The following is a 21,855-nucleotide window of genomic DNA, read 5'->3' as shown; positions in this document are numbered from 1 at the left end:
TTCTTATATTCTACATAACCCATATTTAACCAATAACATGTTTATGCTTGTTTTTGTGACTGCGGTACGACTTGTCATATTTCATAAATGTAGGCCACACAGTACGACCATGTGATGGTCACTCTGGCCTGATATGACTATGAAATAAAATCTGCAACAGAAGCAGAGCGGAAAAGTCACAGTGAGCATAAGTAGCACTCGTGACATGTTCCCATTCATTGTTTTCCTCAGATTCAGGAATTTGTCACTCGCCATTTAACGCAACGCATTTCATCAGTTTGTTTTGCTGAAGGGAACAGTGACCACTACAGTACTCAAGAAATATTTTCTAAGGTTACATAGTTTAAGTGATTACATTTTGTATTAAGTAAATAAGTAGAAAAATTACATAAATGTTCGATTCTACTGTTTTTATTAATCAAAACATCATCTATCATATGTTGTTTAACATCTGCTTTTAATTCAGTCTCTTAATTACCACAATGTCTTGAAATGAAGTTGAGAAAAGATAATCATGTGTAGAATTAGAAAAAAATGTTTGAATTGAATCCCTGCTTCTTAATTGGTGGCAAGCCACAGATCTCATTTAATGTCCCCAGTCAGGAGTCATAATCATTCATTTTCTTGAGTTTGGGCCCTGCATGTATCTCAGTGGTCCTTCTTAAGCTTTGCTAAACCCATGAGGAGCTGATCCCTCCTCTCCCTCCTGGCCGACAGATGCTGCTGGTCACTGGGAATCAGCTCACACATCTCCTGTGGCAGCATGGAGGGAAACATGGAGGCAAAGAGTTGAAGGCTTTCTGGGCATATCAGAGTTTCTCAGGAATTGGAAAAGAACAAATGAGAACACAGTCAATTGCATTTTTTAAAAAAATACCAGACATCCAAATTGAACATATAGTTATCTGTTTGTTTGTTTTTTTACTTGACACTATGACTGTCCACATGTTTTGCGTTTGGGTAACATTAGTTTGATATAGCCTGATAACTAGTGAACCACCACTTCAGGGCTGTAAACACATCTGATTAACACACAGGTTAAGTATGAGCTTGCGCTAAAAACAGGTCATGCAGAGGCCTGTCACTGTCTTGGTCATGTGCTCAGTTGTAAAATCTCTCAGCCTGCTTCATCCTGATTATTTTAGGTCACAAACTACAAGCAAAACAATGCTTCTAGTTATAGATTTTTAAAAATACTGGGTGTGACATTCAGTGCTGCAAGACCCAACCTAAATGTTCCTGAAAAATTCAGAAAGTGCTATCCCCTGAACAGGGACTTTTCTCGGGGGTAAAACTATCTTCTGGACCATAATTTAAACTCGGTGGAATCCAAGCTGACTACTTTTAAAGCTTAAGAGGGCTAAAGTTAATGTTGTTGGATGTTCTGATATGCATCACCGTTACTGAACCTATAGTCACAGAGGAAAAGTGTGCTCTTGAGTGTGCTCGAGTGTAACTGTTGAACATGAACCAGGACGCTGCATGAATACAACTGGTTAAGTAAACAATCGAAGGGAACGTGTGAATATTCACCTTAAACTATTTATTGCTCCAGCTCAGTGTTTCTTCACATGGTGACCTTCTGTGGTTAACATTTTAACAGCCTGTGATAGCATGTGACCGAGGAGCAAGCTTTAGGGTGCTCGGTTGAGAGGGAAGTTTTGACTTTCAGTCATGCAGAACTAAAGACGCTATCAACAAACACTCGCTTCATTTGACTGACTGATTATCTGTTTGGATTAAATGCCTTTGATCTGGATAAATTAATATGTGGTCTCTTCTGCTGCCGTCACACTTACATTAACAATGCTCTCGGCTCCATCACCGAAGAAGTTTGGTACAGGCCCGAAGGAATTCAAGACCCTTGTTATGCCCTCTCCATATCGTTTCATGTAGTCTTCCAAACCTGTGGGAGGACAGGAATGAGAACAGTTCACATACATAACGTAACAAACAACACACCTTATAGCCTCAAACAGATGCAGAGAAAGTTGCTTGCTCTTACACTGAAAATTCCTGCTCAGGGCAAAATACAAGTATAGCAACATTACATAACTATTTCACCTTAAAATAACAGCTTCAAAAACATTTTGATGCTACAATGACTTGTAATAGGGAGAATAGTGCCTCTGTCATTCCCACTGTTGTACTATGTAACTCTGGTGAGAGGGTACGATTCCAGCTGAATGACATTCATTGGCCTAAACTGCGGGAATTGGGCCCAGAAAGTACAAGAGTAATGCTGAACTGTAGATCAGCTAAAAAGACTTAGAAGCCATTAATTATATAAAGAGTTATATAAAGTTAGGCATGTGAGTTACAGTGACAGCATGTATATTTCCAGAAGGTGGGGATCATGAGGAATATACACTGATCAGTCGTCTTTCAGTTCAGTGAGTGGGACTATGCAGTCAGGGCTCCAGTCAAATGACTGACTGGCTTTGTTTTCTGTACATGAAATGTTCTTCTCCTATTTGAAATCAAGAACATGAATAATAGCTGATAACTGCCTTTGTTCTGAGCTGCCTATGCCATTTATAGTTGACAACCTGGTAAAATGTGGTGCAACACCTTTATATTAACAACCTCCAGCACACAAACAAGTGTGTCTGAACCAAATAAGTGACTGTGTCCCTTAATTGGGATGTAGAAAAATGACAAATACCCAGCTAATGATCAGTGAGGCAGCACAGGTATACATTGCAATGAATGATAGGATAAAACATATTATAAAGAGGGACTGCAGTATGGTTTGTTGACATTCCTGTGATAAGAAACTCAGAAGGTGAGGACAAAATCTTCGAAGTAATAAAGAGTCAGTGTGAAGCAATCTGAAAAAAACAGAAAGACGAGAACTACTACTTCACACCAGCTCTTTAATTAAGGCAGGTTAAAGGATGTCCATTTAAAACTGTTTTCTCACACTCAAATGAAGTTTCACACCAAAGATTTAAAAGAGTGACACTTGTACGTTATTCAATCAAACTGAAAAAAATATTGTAAAGGTTTTCAATCTTCTTGTTTTAATGAAAATATTCAGATCTGACAACGATGTAGAATAGAATACTAGAATACTCTGCATTTATATCTTTATATTATCTTGTATTTTGTCCTAAAGCTGAATTTTGAAACATAGTGGGACACAGTACATATATATGACACAGCAGTGCGATAAGTATCATCTACCTTCAGCCAAACCCAGACTTAGTGTGGGAGGAAGATACAAGCTGTTTGTTTTCTTGCTATGGAATTCCACTTTTGCTGCTACTGTGTCATGTTTTTCGATGCATCCGAATCAAGGATCAAGCCAAGCGGTATCACATATGGCTCTGGGACACACTGTATTCAAAGTTTTGCTGTGGATGATTCAAGCTTCTCGCAGTAACTTACGTTTATCAAATATTTCTGCTGAGGCTGAAAAGGAATGGAAAGTTACAGATTTCTGCTTCAGTTTTAACCTGTGGAAGCAGAGGCGTTTTTTCCACTGGCCTTTCACTCCTTTCATCACTTACTTACTTCCTGACTAATGGTTGTATGCCTCCTCCAACCAGTCCAGTTGCAGTTTATGTCCATATCCATGTCTGTCCAGACTCGTAAAATATGCAGTGAAGACTTTGAAGGCATTTAATAAAAGGTATTAACTGTATTTTATCACAATTAATGTATTAATTCTTGAGTTATAGCCAAAAACATGTTTTGTGAGATCACAGTGACTTTGACCTTTGACACACCAAACTCTAATCAGTTCATCCTTGAGTCCAAATGACGGTTTGTGCCAAAAGTAATGAAATTATCTCCTTGTGTTCCTGATAGATCACATTCACCACAATGGTGTGGGCATGAGGTCACACTTTGACCACTAAAATCTAATCAGTTCATCCTTGAGTCTAAGTGAACACGTTCCAAGAAATTTCTTCAAGGCATTATTGAGATATCACATTCACAAAAATGGGATAGACAGATGGACGAAAATGCTGAAAACATGATGCCTCCAGCCCAGCCACAGGCATAAAAATGTCCATAATCCGCTTTTCTGCAGTCCATCAACAATTTTTGCTTCTGTTGGTTGCAACTGACCAAGCCAATGACAAGTGTTTGGGATGTATTGAGAATACATTTAGAGATGGGAGAGAAGTGGATCATAGTTTTGGATTGTTTTCAAACATTTTTTTGCTGGGGTCTCCATTTGATTTCATTGTGGCTGCTGTGAAATCCAAGCTGGTTACATGAAGAAACAAGCTACAAACATTTCAGAGCTTCATTTAAGACTACAGGCAGTGGGGTTTTCAGTGGATTATTTCTGTAAAGGATAATGCTCTTTGTGCAGATACATTGTTTACAAAAGCCAAGTCATTCAGGCTGAGCAGAAAAAGGGACAGAAATAGAGAGCCTGGGTGCTCCAGTATCTGATTGGAATGATTTAAAGATGGGAAGTCACTACAGGAGTCGGTCTTAGCAATCTTTTGAGAACATGATCATACTACTGTTTCCTGAGCAGAAAAAAAAAATCAGTAGAGAGCTTCAGCACTGTAACTACAGGCAGAGTTGGCACCTAGTTTGAAGGCTGTGATGTGGGCTCTGTGAGTTTTGGATTACTGGTGTGAGGGAGTGCATTCATCACTACCCATTAAAAGACTGCTTTGTTCGGCCAGAGCGACCTTTTTCTGTGTGTGTACACAGTCAGTGTTGCTCTCTGAGTTTCACACTCCCCTTTGATATTCTCCATCTCGCTGAAGTTTCACCCTCGGTATCTCTCTCTGACACACACAGGAACGCCACCACAGTATTGCACAGTACATGCATGTTGTGTTGAGACGTGTATGAGTATGTCACTGTGGATTTTCTCACAGTTTTTATATAACTGAGGGCCTAGTGTTATCAAATGAAGCTTTAAGAGAACAACAGTTATAACAATTGTCATGTAATGGTGATATGGAATTCGTTATTTCATTTAGTTGAGAAAGTAGTACAAATGTTTTAGTAAATTAATGAATTTCTTCATTCATTTATTTCATCAAGATTTCAGTTCTCTAAGAGGTGATAATAATATGTAGAGCTATCTTAAGAAGGTTTGTGGCCTAAGGTGGAAGGACATGAGTAAAACAGATCTGAACTCTGGATCTGAACTCGTCTAACACTCAGCCTGTTCACCTGATTTGGCACCCTCAGACTACTACCTCTTCCCCAAAATGAAGAAGGGGCCACGATTGTGACAGTAATGATGATGTCATTGCTGCTGTGGACCATTTTCTCAGACAGTGCCGAGTAGTGACCTTCTGTTTATGCGAGCAAAAAATCCAAACTGGGAACATTACCTTCAGGCGCATTGAGATGCATTGTTTCCATGGGACCAATGAAGGCGTAACGCATTCCTAGCCCCTCTGACATCACCAGGTCGATGTCCTTGACTGAGATAACACCACCCTGATAGAGTAAGAGAGAAAAAATGTGTTTCAAACAGACACTTTATCTGACTTCACTGACTTTATTGAATACCTTACAAAAACAGACAAATCAGTCAGTCAGTAAATGTATGACTACATCTTTCTGCAGCAGCTTTGAAGACAAATATTTTCTTTATCTGTCAGTACAGGAAACAGGTCAAGTCTGTGTCATCAATCATGTGTTTTCCACATAGTTTTTCCCATGTTCCTGGGTGGAAGATTTGATGGTACTGATGCTACCAACAAACAAACAAACATAACTCCTGTTTTGCGTAAGGATGAAGACATAAGAACAGATTTTCCCTGGCAGTTAACAAAGTCATGGCTTTTTACCCCCAGGGTTTTGGAACCGCACAAATTCCCTTTGATCGCATCAGACTACTCCCACCATATAATGTTTCCCTGATCAGCCAATTCTGTGTCCCCAGGATTATGTAGGCAGTACAGGGAGGAGAGTGGTTGAGGATAGAGAGATGGATGGAAGGTGAGACAGAGGGAGTGGTTCAGGTATCTTTGAGTTAGAGATACCTACTGGCTGACCACAGAAGAAATCAAACCTCGGATACAGAGAGTAGGGTGAACAAGAGGAGAGGGACAGGGTCGTCTTTGTTTGGGTCCTGCTTCCAACAACGGGCCTGTTATCTAAGCAAAGCAGGATGGTGGGTGGGGTCTTTTCTCCACTGTAATCACTGGGGGTAACAAGCTGGTTTCTCAGCCACTCTGCTTTCCAATGCTGGCCCTGACTCAAAGACCATTTTTGGCATATGTGTGTGTGTGTGTGTGTGTTTTGAGGGGTGGGAGAGAGTCCCTGTTATGTAAGAAGGATCACAAGGCCACCGTAAGATCACAGGCCTTGACTCTCAATGCCAAACTTCAGGTCATTATTGATGTTTTGATCTTTTTTGGATTACTGTTCACACTAGTTCTAGAAGAGAGAACAGAGAGCTGCTTGGTCACTCGTAACTGACAAAGGCTTATCCACCCTAGTGTGCATTTTTAGCTCAGTATCAGAAATAATCTCTGTCCAACGCCTGAAAACGCACATCACATGACCATTCATGGAAACTAGGCATGTGCTTGCTGGTGTAAACAGGAAGCAGATTGCCTTACTCTGCAGTTGTTACTGAATTGCAGAAAATACTATGAACAAGGAACAGCAATGGTAAAAAGATAGACTGGAGATTTCTTTCTTACTTGGACCAACGACAAGGTGGAACTGTTACTTGTAACTGTTTAAGTAACACAGAAGTGAAAGATAATACGTCATGACTGATAAGGCCCAATCAGGCGCCATCATCTCCATAAGACTCTGTTTCTGCCTTCTTGTGTGAAGTGCATGCTGTAAAGTAAGGGTGTTATCAAAAATAATGTCATGAATAGGAGGAGATGATTCTGTATCTATTCTTGTCTAAACTGTTCCCAATACATTTTAATTATGGCATTGTATATGAAGACTGAACTCTTTCTACTGTTGCACCTCACTGTGACATCAACGATGATTAAAAACAGTTCCTCTGGCATGTGACCCAGATGCATCACCCATGAACATTTTATAGATCAGTAGTCATTAGGCGTGTCACACAATAGCATCACTCTACTGTACGACTAGACAGACAGGCTTCAAAAAAGGCAGCAGTAATAACACAGTACTTATACGGCAGCTATGTTGTTTTGGGGGTTTATTGGATCATGTGTAAAAATTTCTCTCACTCAACAACTCTTCATGCTACAACACTTGGTGAGTGCTTCTATGTCAGATGAATGATCACATGTTAAGTGTTCCCAGTGGGAATGGAATGCTGAACTGGACATTTCCCAGTGACCAGCATTAGAAAGACTGTGGTTGCAGTGGGTAGATGGGTGTAGAAAGGACGGCTGATGTCTTGTTTCTTGATCTCAACAGGCTGTAGTACATACAGTACTACATACTCAGGTTACCATCAATTTGAATCTGCTTCTTTATGTTTCCCATGCAGCCAAGAAATATACTAAAACAAACTGACAACCATAGTGACAATCTAATATACCTGTGAAAGTGTTACATTTGAAAAGAATGTATTGAATGTAAATTTCTCTGTTTTATACTAGCTTACATGAATATGAAAAAAGCACTTTGAAATGAGATAACTGGTATTTTTGTTGACCCCCACATATCGTGTATGTGTTAATTTTTTTAGATCCTTGGTAAAGTCTGCTGCGGCAATTGCAAACCATCCTGGGAAGATGACTTCAGTCAAGTACTGGAATGTGAATTTAGTCCAGTATATTCTGAGAATTGACATCTACAGTGCAAATCACTTCATTTTTGTCACATGGCACAGCAGTGGGGTGAAGCTCAGGTCATTTGGTTCGTCTGGTTCACCTGCTCTGGGCTCAAGCAGCAATAAAGATTCACAGCATATCTCTATCTCCAGCAGAGACTAGAATAGAAATACCAGCTTGTTATGAATAATCTTGTTTTGCTCAGGTTGCCTTAGACACCAAGTATGATTCAATTAGAGCTAGGCCCACATACTATTACATAGCTATGACAACTAAGACTGACAAAAGTTCAAGATTTACCTGTTGAACAACTTTGACAAGAGGACATGCCAAAAAGACAGAAAGATCATTCCTGTCTGACAGGTTTAACCTTGTTGTTAAAATTGTGTAGATGGTGCTTAAAATTTTCTAAAAAAAACTGTGAGAAATTCTCAACTCAACAAAGCATGTGCCAGAGATAAAGAAACTAAAACCGCCTTTACTGAGACAAATAAGAAGCGAGCAGATTGTCTATAATGTCACTACAAAAGATTTCTCTGCAGGTTCATGCAATTGTAAGGACTAAGCCCATAAACTTTTAGATTTCTTGTGAAGTAAAAACTTCCATGGGTTTTTCTCATAAAGTTATAACAAAAACTAGTTGCTTATTCTTACACACACAGGGAGCTTTATGGGTGGCTGTGAAGGATGTACATTAAGAAAGCTTTTTATGGCAGATGTTTTAACTTTCAGAGTAGAAAAGGCACAGGTGTAACTCTTGACATCCATCATACAGTAGCTCTGCCTCATTTAAGTGTCATACTATGGCATACTATGACAAGTCTGTCATGGTATGCCTGTTTTGCTACAGGTCTACATCAGTACTTGTCTAATTTAGCAGTCTGTGATTGTCACTTTGATTATTTGTATTATTTCTTTCTGGACATTTTTAGTAAAGATGTCTTGTCTGTTTGTTAAGCTTTGCAAGTGTGCCCAAACTCTAGCATATCTGAAGTTGAAAATTATCTGTGAGAAACTAACATCTAAATCTAACAACTGGTCTGGATTACTGCTGATTTAAATCCACACATTCCACTACATTAACAATATCACAACCCTGTTTTTCCACAGCTTATGAACTAAATGCAAAACAGGTCAGACATATCTGCGGTCACTACTGTTAACTGAGCTATTAGTTAAAACACGGCAACACTGACCATCTCTACTACAGTACATTCTTTTGACATAGACAAGTTGTAGACAAGAATCTTGTGGGTGCAATTTGGATGGCCCTCATAATTTCTACTTTACCGTCAGCAGTCTGATGTCATCATGATGCTCTGAGATGAACTCAGGTGGAGGTCCCTCCAGAGCAGTCTAACACTTTAACAGCAATGTGGCATTTTTGTCGGTTAGGACCTAAGGGTGCCCTCAGGGTTAATACTCCTCAACAGGGGCCTCACAAGAGAGTGATCCACAGACAGTATGGAATGTCATGTAGATATGAGCCTGAGCTTCCACAGGCCTGTGTGAAGACACAAATATCATGTGGTGGATCCATGGATGCTATGTTACAGCCAGAACACAATCAGGAGGGAGAGGTACACTGCTTCATTTCCTTGAAGTGCACTTTAATTCTCAGCAGCATTCTGCACTGACTGAACCAACAAATGCTTTCAGACTGCAGGCCCACTTAGCTCATCAGTGAACCAAGAAGTTCCTCTTGAAATTAGCAATCCAGAGTTGCTCAAGGAGGGACAGTAAATTCCAAAAATCTTAAAAGTTCAAACTGTGACAAGTTCAGGACCTTTGCTGCACGTCATCCCACGATCCCTATAATCAATAAAAGTCTGCCTCAGTAAGTGGTCGTTTTGAGTGCTGTCACATTCCTGTTTCACTTCCATAATGCATAGTGATCTCTGTCACTTTTTGGGGGCATTAGATAGATTTGCATTAATTTTCTAGAGACTTACGATAACCACTACTTGCTTATCCCTAAAATCCAAAAGAAGGATCATCAGTAGTGACTCAATCTTAAACATATTATTAATTCTATGTTTAAATAGAGGAAAAAATTAGGGATAGTCTGATGAGAAACAAACAATCCAAAGAAAGAAGCACAGTCAGGCCAACCTTTACCCTAACCTCAACCGTTGACCCAAAAATCTGCTTTTTCCCCAATTGTAGACATGGACGTGACCAGGTGTAAACAATCTGTTTTTACTGTTTCTGCCCTGACAAATGCTTGCTGAGGTTGAAACCGATCTCAATTTTCACTAATACACCCAAAGAAGGGCTTTTAATATATCCCCTGCAAGAACACTGTCTTTCCTAATATCCAGTAATTGTAAAGATAATCCACATGAAACAACAAATGTCAGCCATATGATGGAGCCATGGGAAGTCAGAAGATCACCAAATTCAGCAGAATTTATCCTCCGAGGACAATGAATGTTTCACGGTAAATTTCATGGCAATCCGTCCAATAGTTGTTGAGATATTTCAGTCTGGATAAAAGAGGCGGACAGTGCCACCTATAGAGCCATTTTGGCTAAAAATGACCATATAATCAACACTTCCCTGACAGTCTTAATAAATATGGAGCTAATTTATTTTCTCAAACATATTATTTATTGTGAGCATTATTATGTTAAATTGTACTTTGTTCAATTAAATGCTCTGGTAATTGTCTGTATTCTAAAAATAAGAAGCCACATATTCACCCAACTGACTGATGTCAGGTGCAGCTGTAAAATAACTGTGACAGACAAAACAGGAGAAAGTTCATAAGTAATGTACTGCAAATTTACGAACATATAAATGAGAGGCTACTGCACTCTCAAATTCTGGCTTGTTTTTGAGTTTCTAAACTAGTCATTTAGTTGACATTTATTTGATTGTCACTGATGGATGCCATGACATTTAAAATAGGTAATGAAGCTTACATGACACACAAGCCATAGAGATGCAGGTGTAACCCTGAGGATGCAGTAACAGAGCTAGTCCAGTGGACCAGCCTGTTCTGACAGTTTGTGTAAATTCCAGTCACAACACTAAAACCATCAGCCGCTTTTGTTTAAAATGTCAGATGGTCTCAGAAAAGGAGTTATTTTTCTTATTATAGTTGTGCTGCTAATTTTATTTTACTATAGAAAATTTTGTGCCATAAGAAATACAGTACTTTAGTAAGACAGTAATAGATTTTTTGTGAAATTGCATTTACAAGGAAGCACTGACATGTGACATGTTCTTAGTAGTAAAAGTGAAGAGCTGAACTTCATATTTAAATATGGAATTTGTTTGTTATTTTCAAAATCAATTATTACATATGAAAACGTACTCTCAATTTAAATGTCTATGGTATCACAGAGCATTGTCATCATCACTGTGCTTTAAAGCCACAGACACTATAAGAACACCAACTGGGGTAAAAGGGTAAAATCTGTAAGCAACTTATTAAACATTTTGATACATTGCTAAGTAAAATACAGATAGCAATGGGCAGATTAAGTGTTGCCCGGTTTTAAAAAGGTGACTCAATCTTGCATAGATTATTATGTTCTTTGTTTAAATTGTGGGAAAAATGAGGAAGAGTCTGATGGGAACAATCACAAGAAACAAGCATAGTCATGCCAATCAATCAAATTATTTTCCATGAAGCGTAAATGCATGTGATGGATCAACCATACTCTTGGTGTATAGTAGAGGATATTTCCCTTCATGCCTTCATCCTTCATTAATACTGTAGAAAATTCTCTCCAGTGTAAAAAATCATTTGAGTGTAAAGTCACATGATATAACTTGGAATAGATTTTTGGTGTTTCTAGGTCAAAAAGTTATTAGACAACCCTTATAGTGCCCCACGATTCTAAATCAAAATGTGATTATCCAAACAACTAAAGTCTGTCATGCACAGATCTATCCGATTTGACTCTGCTTTGGTTAGTTCAGTGGACCAACCTTGACTGTTGAAATAACTGACAACATCATGTATTGAGTGTCACACCCACAGTTTTGTTGCTGCTTGCGTGCCACCCTCCCATGCTGCGTCATGAACAATTTTATTTCCCAAGTCTTTGTTTTGCTGTTATGTTAATTAGTTTTGTTGCTACCTATAGTTGCTACCTTTTATGTGTGTGTGTGTGTGTGTGTGTGTGAGAGAGAGAGAGAGGGGTCACAGTCATTGTCCATCTGATACAGTTAAACACTGTAACTTAGAAGTACAGGATGGTCAGTGACAAGGACACAATGAGCTGATTGAGCTGAGAAAGGGCTGCTCTTTGGTACACTTCTCTGACAGAGAAAAGAGATGGAATAATGAGGGAGAGAAAAACAGAGAGAGACATCAGTCAAAGCCCTTCTTTAGGATTATTATAGCCTGTGGAATGAGAGATGGGATTTGCTCTAACATACAGTGGTAATTTATCCCCACAGAGGGCAGAGCTAATTCATTACAGCTTTAATTATCTTGTAATCTAGTCAACAGTAAGGACAGTAAGAGTTTTGTTTGAAGAGATTTATTCCTTATTCAGATATCCACCATTAACACCTTCTCTGAAAAACTGATTACGGGCATTGACATTATTGGTAATTATTTAGGTTATTAGTTCATCTTAAGACTTTTGATCTGAACAAGTTTTATTTTTGATGTGTCTTTAAATATTTAATAGTCATGGGCAGTACTGCACCACCTGTGGCATAATGTTCTTTGACTCCAGAAGAACTAGTACTGCAAAGATTTTCACTAACAATTATGTGATTGTCATGTGATCTTCTGATTGTTTCACTGATGAATTGCTTATTTGATTAGTCTATTAAATGTCAAAAATATGCCAAAATACAAAAACAAAAATTCTGATATCAGTGGTATTTCAAGCCTGAATCACAATGAAATTAAAGTCTTCATGTGAGTTCAGTTCAGGTCACAACTGTCATCACACTCATCGTCCTGACCATTTCTTCCATGAGTGATCGTGTAATAGTGCCTGTCATCAGAGGCTAAAGCTCATTTACTCTCATTCTGTGCCTTTTTGGAAGGGGACCACAGAGATCATAGCAAAGGTGAGCTGACAAGGGGCTTCCTCTTTTCTGCCTCTATTACAAAACCATCAGCAGCTCTACTCAGCAACACAAAGCCTCACTGAGACTGAGGAGCTCTTGTTCAGAAATAAAAACAAACATGCACAGTTGCACACATATACTCTTGTGCACCTAATACTAACAGGCGTAATGACAAAATTTTCACACTATATACTGACATACAGCAAAAAACTAAGGAGTTGGTGCAGTGACAAATATAGAAATAGTCAAATAAAAAACATCACTCTGGTCTTACTCTCAATAAGTAATTTCAACTCTAAAACGACTCCTTTTTTACTGTCATGGTAGAGAGGGACCAAACTGGAAGTAAAATTTCTTTTCAATAAACTGCCCTACAGAGGGCAATAATCACACAAACAGCGAAAACGAGAAAAAGAGTTTAATGTTTCTAGGCTGGCTGAAAAACTGAGTAACAGATAGAAGGTTTGTAATGCATTCATTGTATGCATTTTTTGGCAACTTAACTACACCAAATCACATGAATTGAAGAGATGTGGGTTAAAGGGGAATCCCAGTAGTAACTCTATATTTTTGAGTGTCAAAATACATCCACTTAAGTGCCTGTTTTTGCCACTGACAGGCTTAGATTATTATGTGTCTCACAACATTATGGATATAGAGATAGACCTTTTTATTAAAGGTTCATTTTTGTTTGACCAGGAACATTGCTATATATTGCTACCAGACGCCATTGACATAAACCGTAATTTTTCCCAGCAGAACATGATACTACTGCCCTGATTGGTTAGTAAGACCCAGGTTAAAAAAATACTGGAATTAATTAACTGAATAACAAAAATGCCCAATCATAGAATGATATATGTTTCAATTAGAGAGCCCAGGGGAGAAAAAGTTAAATTAGCTAGGGCTAAAGTGGCCGTAGTGGCTCTCAGCTGCAGTTGGCTATCCTTTCTGTGGCAGAACTGTTGGTTTTATTGCTTATTTCACAGTAACTGTTTTTTACATGCTATTCTCACTAAAATTGCACATTTCTAAGGCATTATTTTTATATGGTAAATTAGAGGTCAGAAAAATGGAATTCTAATCCTCCTAACCAAATTCTGACCAAATATGTACACTTGGGCTTTGTAGGGCAGTATAATAACTCATACTCTACCCCATAACCTGAAGTGGTGTTAATGTCATATCAAATAAGAGTAAATACAATGTCCAAAAGGAAAAAAAAATATATAGAAGTCCTGCTAGTAGATGCAAACAGATTCAAATTGCACACCAGTATCAGAGGAAAAGAAGTGCAATAATTGGCCTCACTGGCCACGCAGACACTGACCTGGACCAACCTCCAGGACTCTGCGATAATGGCTGCCTGGACTCTGTTGAGAGCAAACCCATCGATCTCTCTCTTCAGGCGGACAGGTGCTTGGCCAACCTGAATCAAGAGAAATCAGTCACACGAAGCTTCAAAAAGACAACACTTGTGATTCTGTATTTTCAAGTATTTTCTTAAGGCTGGGTTATTATTCGCCCTGTTGTTTAAAAAACGGTTCTTTTATTTAAAAGAATTAATAGGAGAAGAAAGACACACAGGAAGAATGGCAAGAGTGAAAACACAGTAAAATGTGCCTTCCACCCAAAGGAAAATGTAATACTTTGATATGAATTGTGGTATAAATGGACATTGTGCAAGGGTCTGCGAGCTAAGATTCTTACCACCATTAAACAAACCACATACTCGAGTCCTCTCCACCTTTCATTGAAGTTTCAGTATGTAATAGGACTCTTTTAATCACATTACAGACCTTTACAGTTCTGGTTCCTTATTTACCAGATGCCTCCATCTCAGATATTGACTTGTCTTTTGAATCTCTCCTGCATGTTCTGACACACCAGTAGTTGACAGTCCAGGCTTGTGTAATCTGCGATCTTTACCTTAGTCATTACAGCATGGGTGGTGTCCATAACAGTTGCTTCTGTCTCTGGGTGAGGTATCAGCTCCACCAGTTTGACATAGTAGGGTGGGTTTACCTGGGGAGCACAGAATAATCACACATCATCCTGTGGGTACTAAATGGTGTTTATTCAGTTAAGTGACATGTGTCTACAAAGAACTTGAAGGCTGGTATGTAGATATATTAAAGTTATTGCATTAAATTTTCCACCATAAGGCTTTTTTTCAAATACCAGACCAGGCTGCAGTACAGTCCACCAGGGGGCCTTTTGGGGCATTTGGACTACATACATTTTCTTCACCTACAGTTTAGTAATATTAAATAAGACCTCTGTATCCGGTAAAATAATGTAAGTAGAGATGACATGATGGAGTTATTACATATTGTAATGTGTTATTGAATTTGTATAATCTTAAAACCATTTGTTTGCCAAAAGATAATGAAGTTGTGTATCCATCATCTTTTGGACAAAGTATTTAGACAGACCAAGGTATTACTAAACCAAGCCTCAGCATCAGCATTAACTGACCGGACCACCAACTGTTCTAAACGATTGATTTTATTTTGTCATCTTGTCACCCTGTCGTCTTCTGACAGGGTAAAAGTGCTGTGATAACTGTCTTATGTGAGTATTTATGTCTACTAACAGAATGGATACAGAAGACGAATATACCACACAACACTGTACTTACAGTACACCATATACTTCTTTTTGTCAGTGTCCTCATCTACAACAGAAGTATTGATGGAAAAGAACAGAGTAGTTCACCTGAGGATGAACAACTAATCCTGTTTTAAGCTTGGTGGTGACAGGTAGCTAAAACTGTAATTTTAACATTGTGGATTATGTATGTTAATGCACTGAGTGCCAGAAAGCTTATAAAATATCAGTCACCTTTTGAGATTGACAACTGACGTCTATCATATATTTAAAATGTTGAGGACAACCCATCTGATATACTCATGCAAATATTATAATATAATATATAATATATGATATAATATGGACATGCTTCAGACTGTAGAAGCAACACTTTCCCATCCAACAAAAGTTGAATCTAGGGCAACTGGACTTGGTTATAGATACCTGAAGACATTTCACCTCTCAACCCAGAAGCCTCTTTAGAAGCCTCTTTAGTTCTGACTTACTGGTGAAATAGAACCAGGTATTTAGCCTCTGTGTGGTCTTTATCAAGGTCACTGATGTCACTTGGTTCATTAGGACTTGGAGTCACATGAGTCTAAGTGTGAATGGTTCTTAAAATTCTTGGGAAAAGAAAGGACAGTATTGTAGGTAGAGGATAAATGGTGTTGTAGACCTCCTCCTCTGATGAGAGGTTTCTCTGCTTTGATGTAGGTGGCCTCTTTCTTTCCTCTTTCAAACTACTTGTCCTCCCTATCTAAAACATGAAAATTGTTGTCATCAAAAGCATGTCCCTTCAGGTGTAGGTAAACTGTTGATGGATGTTTGACTGTTATTTTCTGAAATGTAAGCAGGTATTTGCTGCTCAAGTGCTTTACAGTAGATGGGCCACATCACCTGAAAGCTCACTTCTGTGGACACTGCAGTTCTAATGCAGGACAGATGAATAAGGGGAAACCACTACGATAAGTGTGGGATACCTGTAAATACATGATTGGGGAATTGACAAATAGGCTTCCCTGCTTTGTAGTTTATTAGACTGAAATCCCTTTTAAACTACCTGCAGGCAGCAGGACTGTAGTCACACTAACCGGATGGGAGACGAGGCAGCGACTCCTGTTCTGAACCTTAGAGAAGACATTGCTTGGCACCAGACAGGAGGTGGAGCTGCTCAGGATGACATCTTTTCCCACAAGGCACTCTATGTCCTGGAAGACACTTTGCTTGACCTCAAGCTGCTCAAATACACACTCCTGGAAAACAGAAAATGGGTTGTGAAGTCATTGAGAGAAAAGCACAATTGTCAACATTTCATTTTCTGTAGCAGAATAAATACATCAAACTTACTTGAATATGAAAACAACAATTATAATATTATATCTCCAGGGTACACCGTGGGCATTTCTGAATCAGTAAATCATCACAGTGAAGATGGAAACTTTTATCATCACAGCAATAACTTACAACTTTTGTGTCTTGCTCAAACTACTGTATTGCCCTTGGCTTGAGAGAATGCACTCTGATAAATAAAACCAAAACTTTCAGTAGTGATAAATACCACTAAAGTGAGTAAGAAATGTTTCCCTATAATTTGGGTGAAACAATCCCTTAACTTTGTACACTTTTTTGCTTAAAAAATGTACTCTGACAAATATTTAGAAGACCAAATTGACTTCTATCTCAAAACCTGAGGAAACAAAATTATCTGTATAAATAAATACCTCTTGAGTTGAGTAAGAAAACACGCTTTTTCTGTAATCCTTTCACACTTTGTTGTCAAACTTTCTTCAACAACACATCACAGCAGAGATGACCAAACTATTACCCATGGCTTCACAGTTCACATTTTTGAAACTGGTTACAACCAGTTTCAAAATCTTTAACCATCCACCTCAGGTTTAGCCGTTTTTTTTTTTTCAGGTCTGCCCTGACAGACTGCCGGAAAGGAGTGGCCATCAAAAGCAGTGGTGGAGAGTTAATCTGCTGTGTAGAACTGCAATAACTGGCTGAGCAAGCATACCTGAAGAAAGCTTGTATATGTATGACATGATGCCACACTCACTGAATATATAAGAGCGTTTCTGTTCCAACAAAAACATTACAAGTTCAAATCAGACTTTTTATACAAACATACATCATATCCTTTTCTTAAAGTGTATAATTTGTTACATTTTTATTGTCTATTTTTATTATACTGTATAATTCATTTTAAACATTTCATGAATGCTAAAATGTGGGTGGTACTGTATGCATGCAGTTGCGTCAGGTGGCATCAGGCTATCGGAAAACGCGGGGCTGACTATCTGAACATATTAACTCTGTAATCTAATAATCTACCTGTTTTTTCTATGTGTCTAAAAAAATCCTCTATTGTTCGGTGTTAGTGTGAACTCAGATATTGATTTATCTTGGCCCTACCCATCTCTCTGTGCTATGAGATGAAGAGCACCATTGTCTGCTTTAGCAGAGTCATGGTGTATGGCATATGAGACACAAAAAGTTATCTTTGTGTTTTATTTTAAGCGGTTGTGTTATACATGATTGAGTTAAGATAAACATGTTGATTTGTGTTTGTGTTCTTAGCGTGGCAAAAACAAGATGGGTGACTTGGTGTTTAAACGTCATGTAATGATTTCAACAGTAAGGCAGTACCTGTTTTTTACCCAAAGGAAACTTTTGTTTGTACATAACAGGCAGCTCATAAAATGACTCATGAAACGTGACTATAGTTTGGTTAGAAAACAAAACTGACTGACAAAGGTGAATCTCATGAACATAGTTTTTGAAAGCAGGGTTCAAAGAAAATTAATTTAACACTTTATAAATTAAGAGACGTGCAGTTAAAAATCATAATGACTACAGTAAACAGTTGCTCTGTATCTTAAATAACACGCAGCACTTTATAGTAAATAACTGAAAAATTTGAGTTTACCTTTAAATTTTGCTCATTAAATCCACATCTATGAATCTGCATTCATAAATTCTTAACTTTAAAACTGACATTTCTCACTGCTGACCCACAATGAGTATTAGTTGATAAAGACAAAGAGGAAATATAGCCCTAAATATTTAATTTTCCCACAGAATGAAGGAGTAACCACTTCTGAACCAACTGGTATCACTTTGCAAAATGCCTGAACTTATCTGTGATGTATGTTGAGCTTTATTCAAAATATGATCAGTGGTCTTTGAGGTGTCATACAACTCAAATGAACTGATGATGTTGCACCCCCTTGAGGATAATCAGTGTAATTCAGAAAATTCCATAACACACAGTACTGAGATAACTGTAATCTTACCAAAGTTACCCATGTACCTGCAGTTCCCTTTGATTTCAGCATGGGGGACAGACAGACAGAATGGCACGTGTTTTGGTGCTGAGAGCAGGCCTGTGTGTTACCTGGACAAAGAAGGCTCCCTCCAGTGCCTGAGCCAGGTCATCGTAACTGCTCAGCAGAGTGAGCTGCTGCATGGCGGTGAGCTCTCCTCTGAGCATGTGGGCTTCCTCCAGCTCCTCCAACTGCTTCCTGAGTCGACAGAGTGAGAGAGACAGTTAACACTCACCCACATGCTTTCTGCAAAGACTTAACATAAGACATGATGTTTTGTGACATGACTATTTCAGTATCTAAGGAATCATTACCAAAATATAAAAATAAAATATAAATGCAGATGTGTGTGGTGTAAGAAAAGCATAATCTTAGTTGTGTAAACAGACTGAGCGATTGTGCCAGAGGCCTTTGGGGTATATTTCTTAGAAAAGTTGGTTCGTGGGTAGAGGTGTAATTGTTTCCCCCAGAAATACAAACCAAAACTAATTGGTTGCCATGATAATTGCTGCCACATGCAGATATTGTAAGGCTTCACAATTTGGAGGTGGAAAGTCTAGTACAATGACACCCTCTACTGTCCATGTGGTCAATCTTCTCATCTGTAGACAGTAGCAGAAACAGCAGCAGACTGGCTATTGACATGACAAATAAGTCAAATTAATGAGATACTGGTGTAGAGTTTGTGTTTGTTTAATCAATACAAGGGCTTACGTTCTTTTGAATAATTTGCTTCTTTTTCCTGACAATATTTTCCAAAGTAAGGCTGTAGTGCTTTTGCAAAAAGTCCTTTGTCATTCCAAAGTAATGTTTAACCAGCTATGACTCGTCATCAGTTTTTAAGCTTGAACTTGTGTTTGTTCATGTGTTTCTATAGTGAGAGGAAGCCACTGATCATGCAGTGTGCACAGAATGCAATGCATGTGTCTCCTCATAGGCACTAGAAGGAAGAACAGGTTAGATTTTGAACAGGGTGAATTGTGAGGCTAGTTTATACATTTTGTTAATGTTCCCTTTATGTTGCAGCCATACCTCATGGACAGTGAAGCTGTTAGGAAAGTTTAAATATTTGGAAAACAAGTTGTGAGTACATATAAATCTGACCAGCATAAACACCAACCTGGCAACATCTATCAGTATCAGTATCTTTTTTTTGGGGGGGTGGGGTGGGCTTTTTTCGCCTTTATTGACAGGACAGTGGAGAGGAGACAGGAAGAGAAAGTGGGGGAATGACATGCAGTAAAGATCAAGCCAGACCGGGAGAGGATCCAGGGACCAGCTGCTTAGAGCACTTAGGCCCATGTGGTACGTGCCCCAACCATTCTGCTATGGGGACGCCCCCACAGCTATCAGTATCTGACCTACTGCTGAGTCATATTACTAAAAGTCACTGTGACAGGACCAACTTGTAAGTTTCTCTGTAACCAGGTGTACCTTGTACAGTATACACCTGATTAAACATATAAGATTATTTCAGGTCAATAAGACTAAGTATATAAATGAGGCCTTGAAAGTTAATGCAAACAATTTCTACATGTGCTTCAATTTTTATTGATTACTTACAAACCATGTGTCTGTACAAAGGTGGTGTTGGAACAAACACAACCCTCTGATGCATATTATACTGTACTGCAGAAAGTAGTACTGTATATTGCCATCAGAGTGAAAAGGGCAAGTAACAAAGGCTGACAGACTGGTTGGTTGGGGCTTCATCCTACATCAAGACAGTGATGATGGAGCTGGTTTGAGATGAGCTGGACAGAAGGCAAAAGCAAAGCAAGTTCCAGACAAGTCAGGTTTCTTGGTATAGCCCAGATGGACTTAACAGGCCCATTGCATCAAGAGGAAAGATGATGATAATATAATATATTTAACTTGGAGTGGAGTGGAGTGAATATTACATTAATGAAGATTACATAATGTTTATGCTGGACAAAGACTGCAGCGTTGTGCAGCAGGACTGACCTGATCTCTGTGATGGCCTTAGCAGCCTGTCCTGGCTGGTTGTCATAGATCTTCACCCTGTAGCCTCCACTGGCAAACACCATAGCCCAGGAGCGGCCTATCAGCCCACTGAAACAGGCATGAAAAAAATCACAAACAGAGGACGTCAACTTTCCTCTGTACTGTCTTACGATTAGACAGATATCTCACTGAACAATTCAAAATATGAACAATACTACAGTCATTCAAGGAATGTGAGAGGTCAGCTACTCAGTAAAGGCGTCTTGCATCTTATATGAGTTAAGTTGAGTTATGAGTTAAGTTTATCAGTGTAAACTGACACCTCAACAGTGGTAAAGAATTGCTTTCCGTGAGGTTTGAATCACAGTCTGCTTGTTGCCCACACAGCCCCTTTAAGCCACTGAAAAACTTGCTGATTTCAGGTTCCTTCTTTTTCCTGCCCTCTTGTCTTAAACCCATCACGGGTTTTTGCATTCACAGATTTTTCCAAGCTTAGGTCTACAAAGTCCTGCAGTGGAAATTTAGTATCTGTCGCTGTACTGCATACTATTGAGAATTTTGCATGTGACATTTAGTATTTACTTTTCAGATATAAGCGAGGTTACATCAGAGGACTGCAAAGTGTGTATAAATAATGAACAGGGTGCAGGCAGCAGGTTAAAATGTAAGCTTACACATAGGCTCTTGCAAAGACAAATCAGTGAAAGAAAATCTGCAACGTATCCATATAAAGTACAGGACGGTTGCCAAGATATCACAGAGTAGTACAACAATGCACTTAACTAAAATTATATGCAAAACCACCAACGATAAATTTAAATTTGCAAACGCAGTCATAAACGACATTTATATGTAACTTCCATGACAGCTCCTTGAATACTTTTCACAACGAACATAAAGCATGGGAGGGAATATACATAACTACATTTCCTTACCCACCTGCCGATTACAGTGATGCTCTTAGTGTCAGAGGAACTCATTTTTCAGATAATAAGACTTTAGATCCAACTAACGTTGAGGTATTTCTATTAAAACTAGTTGCAGTGCCCCTCTGGAGTCACGTTACCACCCCGGTACGGCAACCTAGAGGGTCCAAAGTACCCAGTGCTGGAGAAGGTATAAACAAAAAAACGAACACTTTGTATCCCGGCAACGGACGAAATCGGCTTCAGCCAATTATGTTGACGTTAGATGATGACTGACGCGTGAATAACCAATCAGAA

General features: G+C 38.8%; 1 protein-coding gene across 1 annotated transcript; it reads right to left on the bottom strand.

Moving 5' to 3' along the window:
* Window positions 1–395: 395 nt before the first annotated feature.
* cryl1 (crystallin, lambda 1) lies at window positions 396–21,740 on the bottom strand. Its single transcript, XM_018696404.2, has 9 exons — window positions 21,572–21,740; window positions 20,633–20,740; window positions 18,739–18,865; window positions 16,430–16,591; window positions 14,676–14,771; window positions 14,077–14,175; window positions 5,316–5,424; window positions 1,800–1,906; window positions 396–753 (listed from the first exon to the last, which is right to left on the bottom strand). The coding sequence occupies exons 1-9, from the start codon at window positions 21,610–21,612 to the stop codon at window positions 649–651; spliced, it is 954 nt and encodes a 317-aa protein (XP_018551920.1). The 5' UTR covers window positions 21,613–21,740; the 3' UTR covers window positions 396–648.
* Window positions 21,741–21,855: the final 115 nt, after the last annotated feature.

This window comes from Lates calcarifer, linkage group LG1 (assembly GCF_001640805.2).
Source record: "Lates calcarifer isolate ASB-BC8 linkage group LG1, TLL_Latcal_v3, whole genome shotgun sequence".
Lineage (NCBI taxonomy): Eukaryota > Metazoa > Chordata > Actinopteri > Centropomidae > Lates > Lates calcarifer.
The sequence above is the reverse complement of the archived record's forward strand: the minus strand, read 5'-3'. Positions and strand labels throughout refer to the sequence as shown.

What these genes read in the sequence shown, in the direction of transcription:
- cryl1 (XM_018696404.2), bottom strand. Translation starts at nt 21,612, where the DNA reads ATGAGTTCCTCTGACACTAAGAGCATCACTGTAATCGGCAG. An exon ending in CCCATGCTGTAATGACTAAG is followed by an intron (nt 14,176 to 14,675) that starts GTAAAGATCGCA and finishes CTCTTGATTCAG; the next exon opens with GTTGGCCAAGCACCTGTCCG. An exon ending in GCATCTCAATGCGCCTGAAG is followed by an intron (nt 1,907 to 5,315) that starts GTAATGTTCCCA and finishes GTCCTCCCACAG; the next exon opens with GTTTGGAAGACTACATGAAA.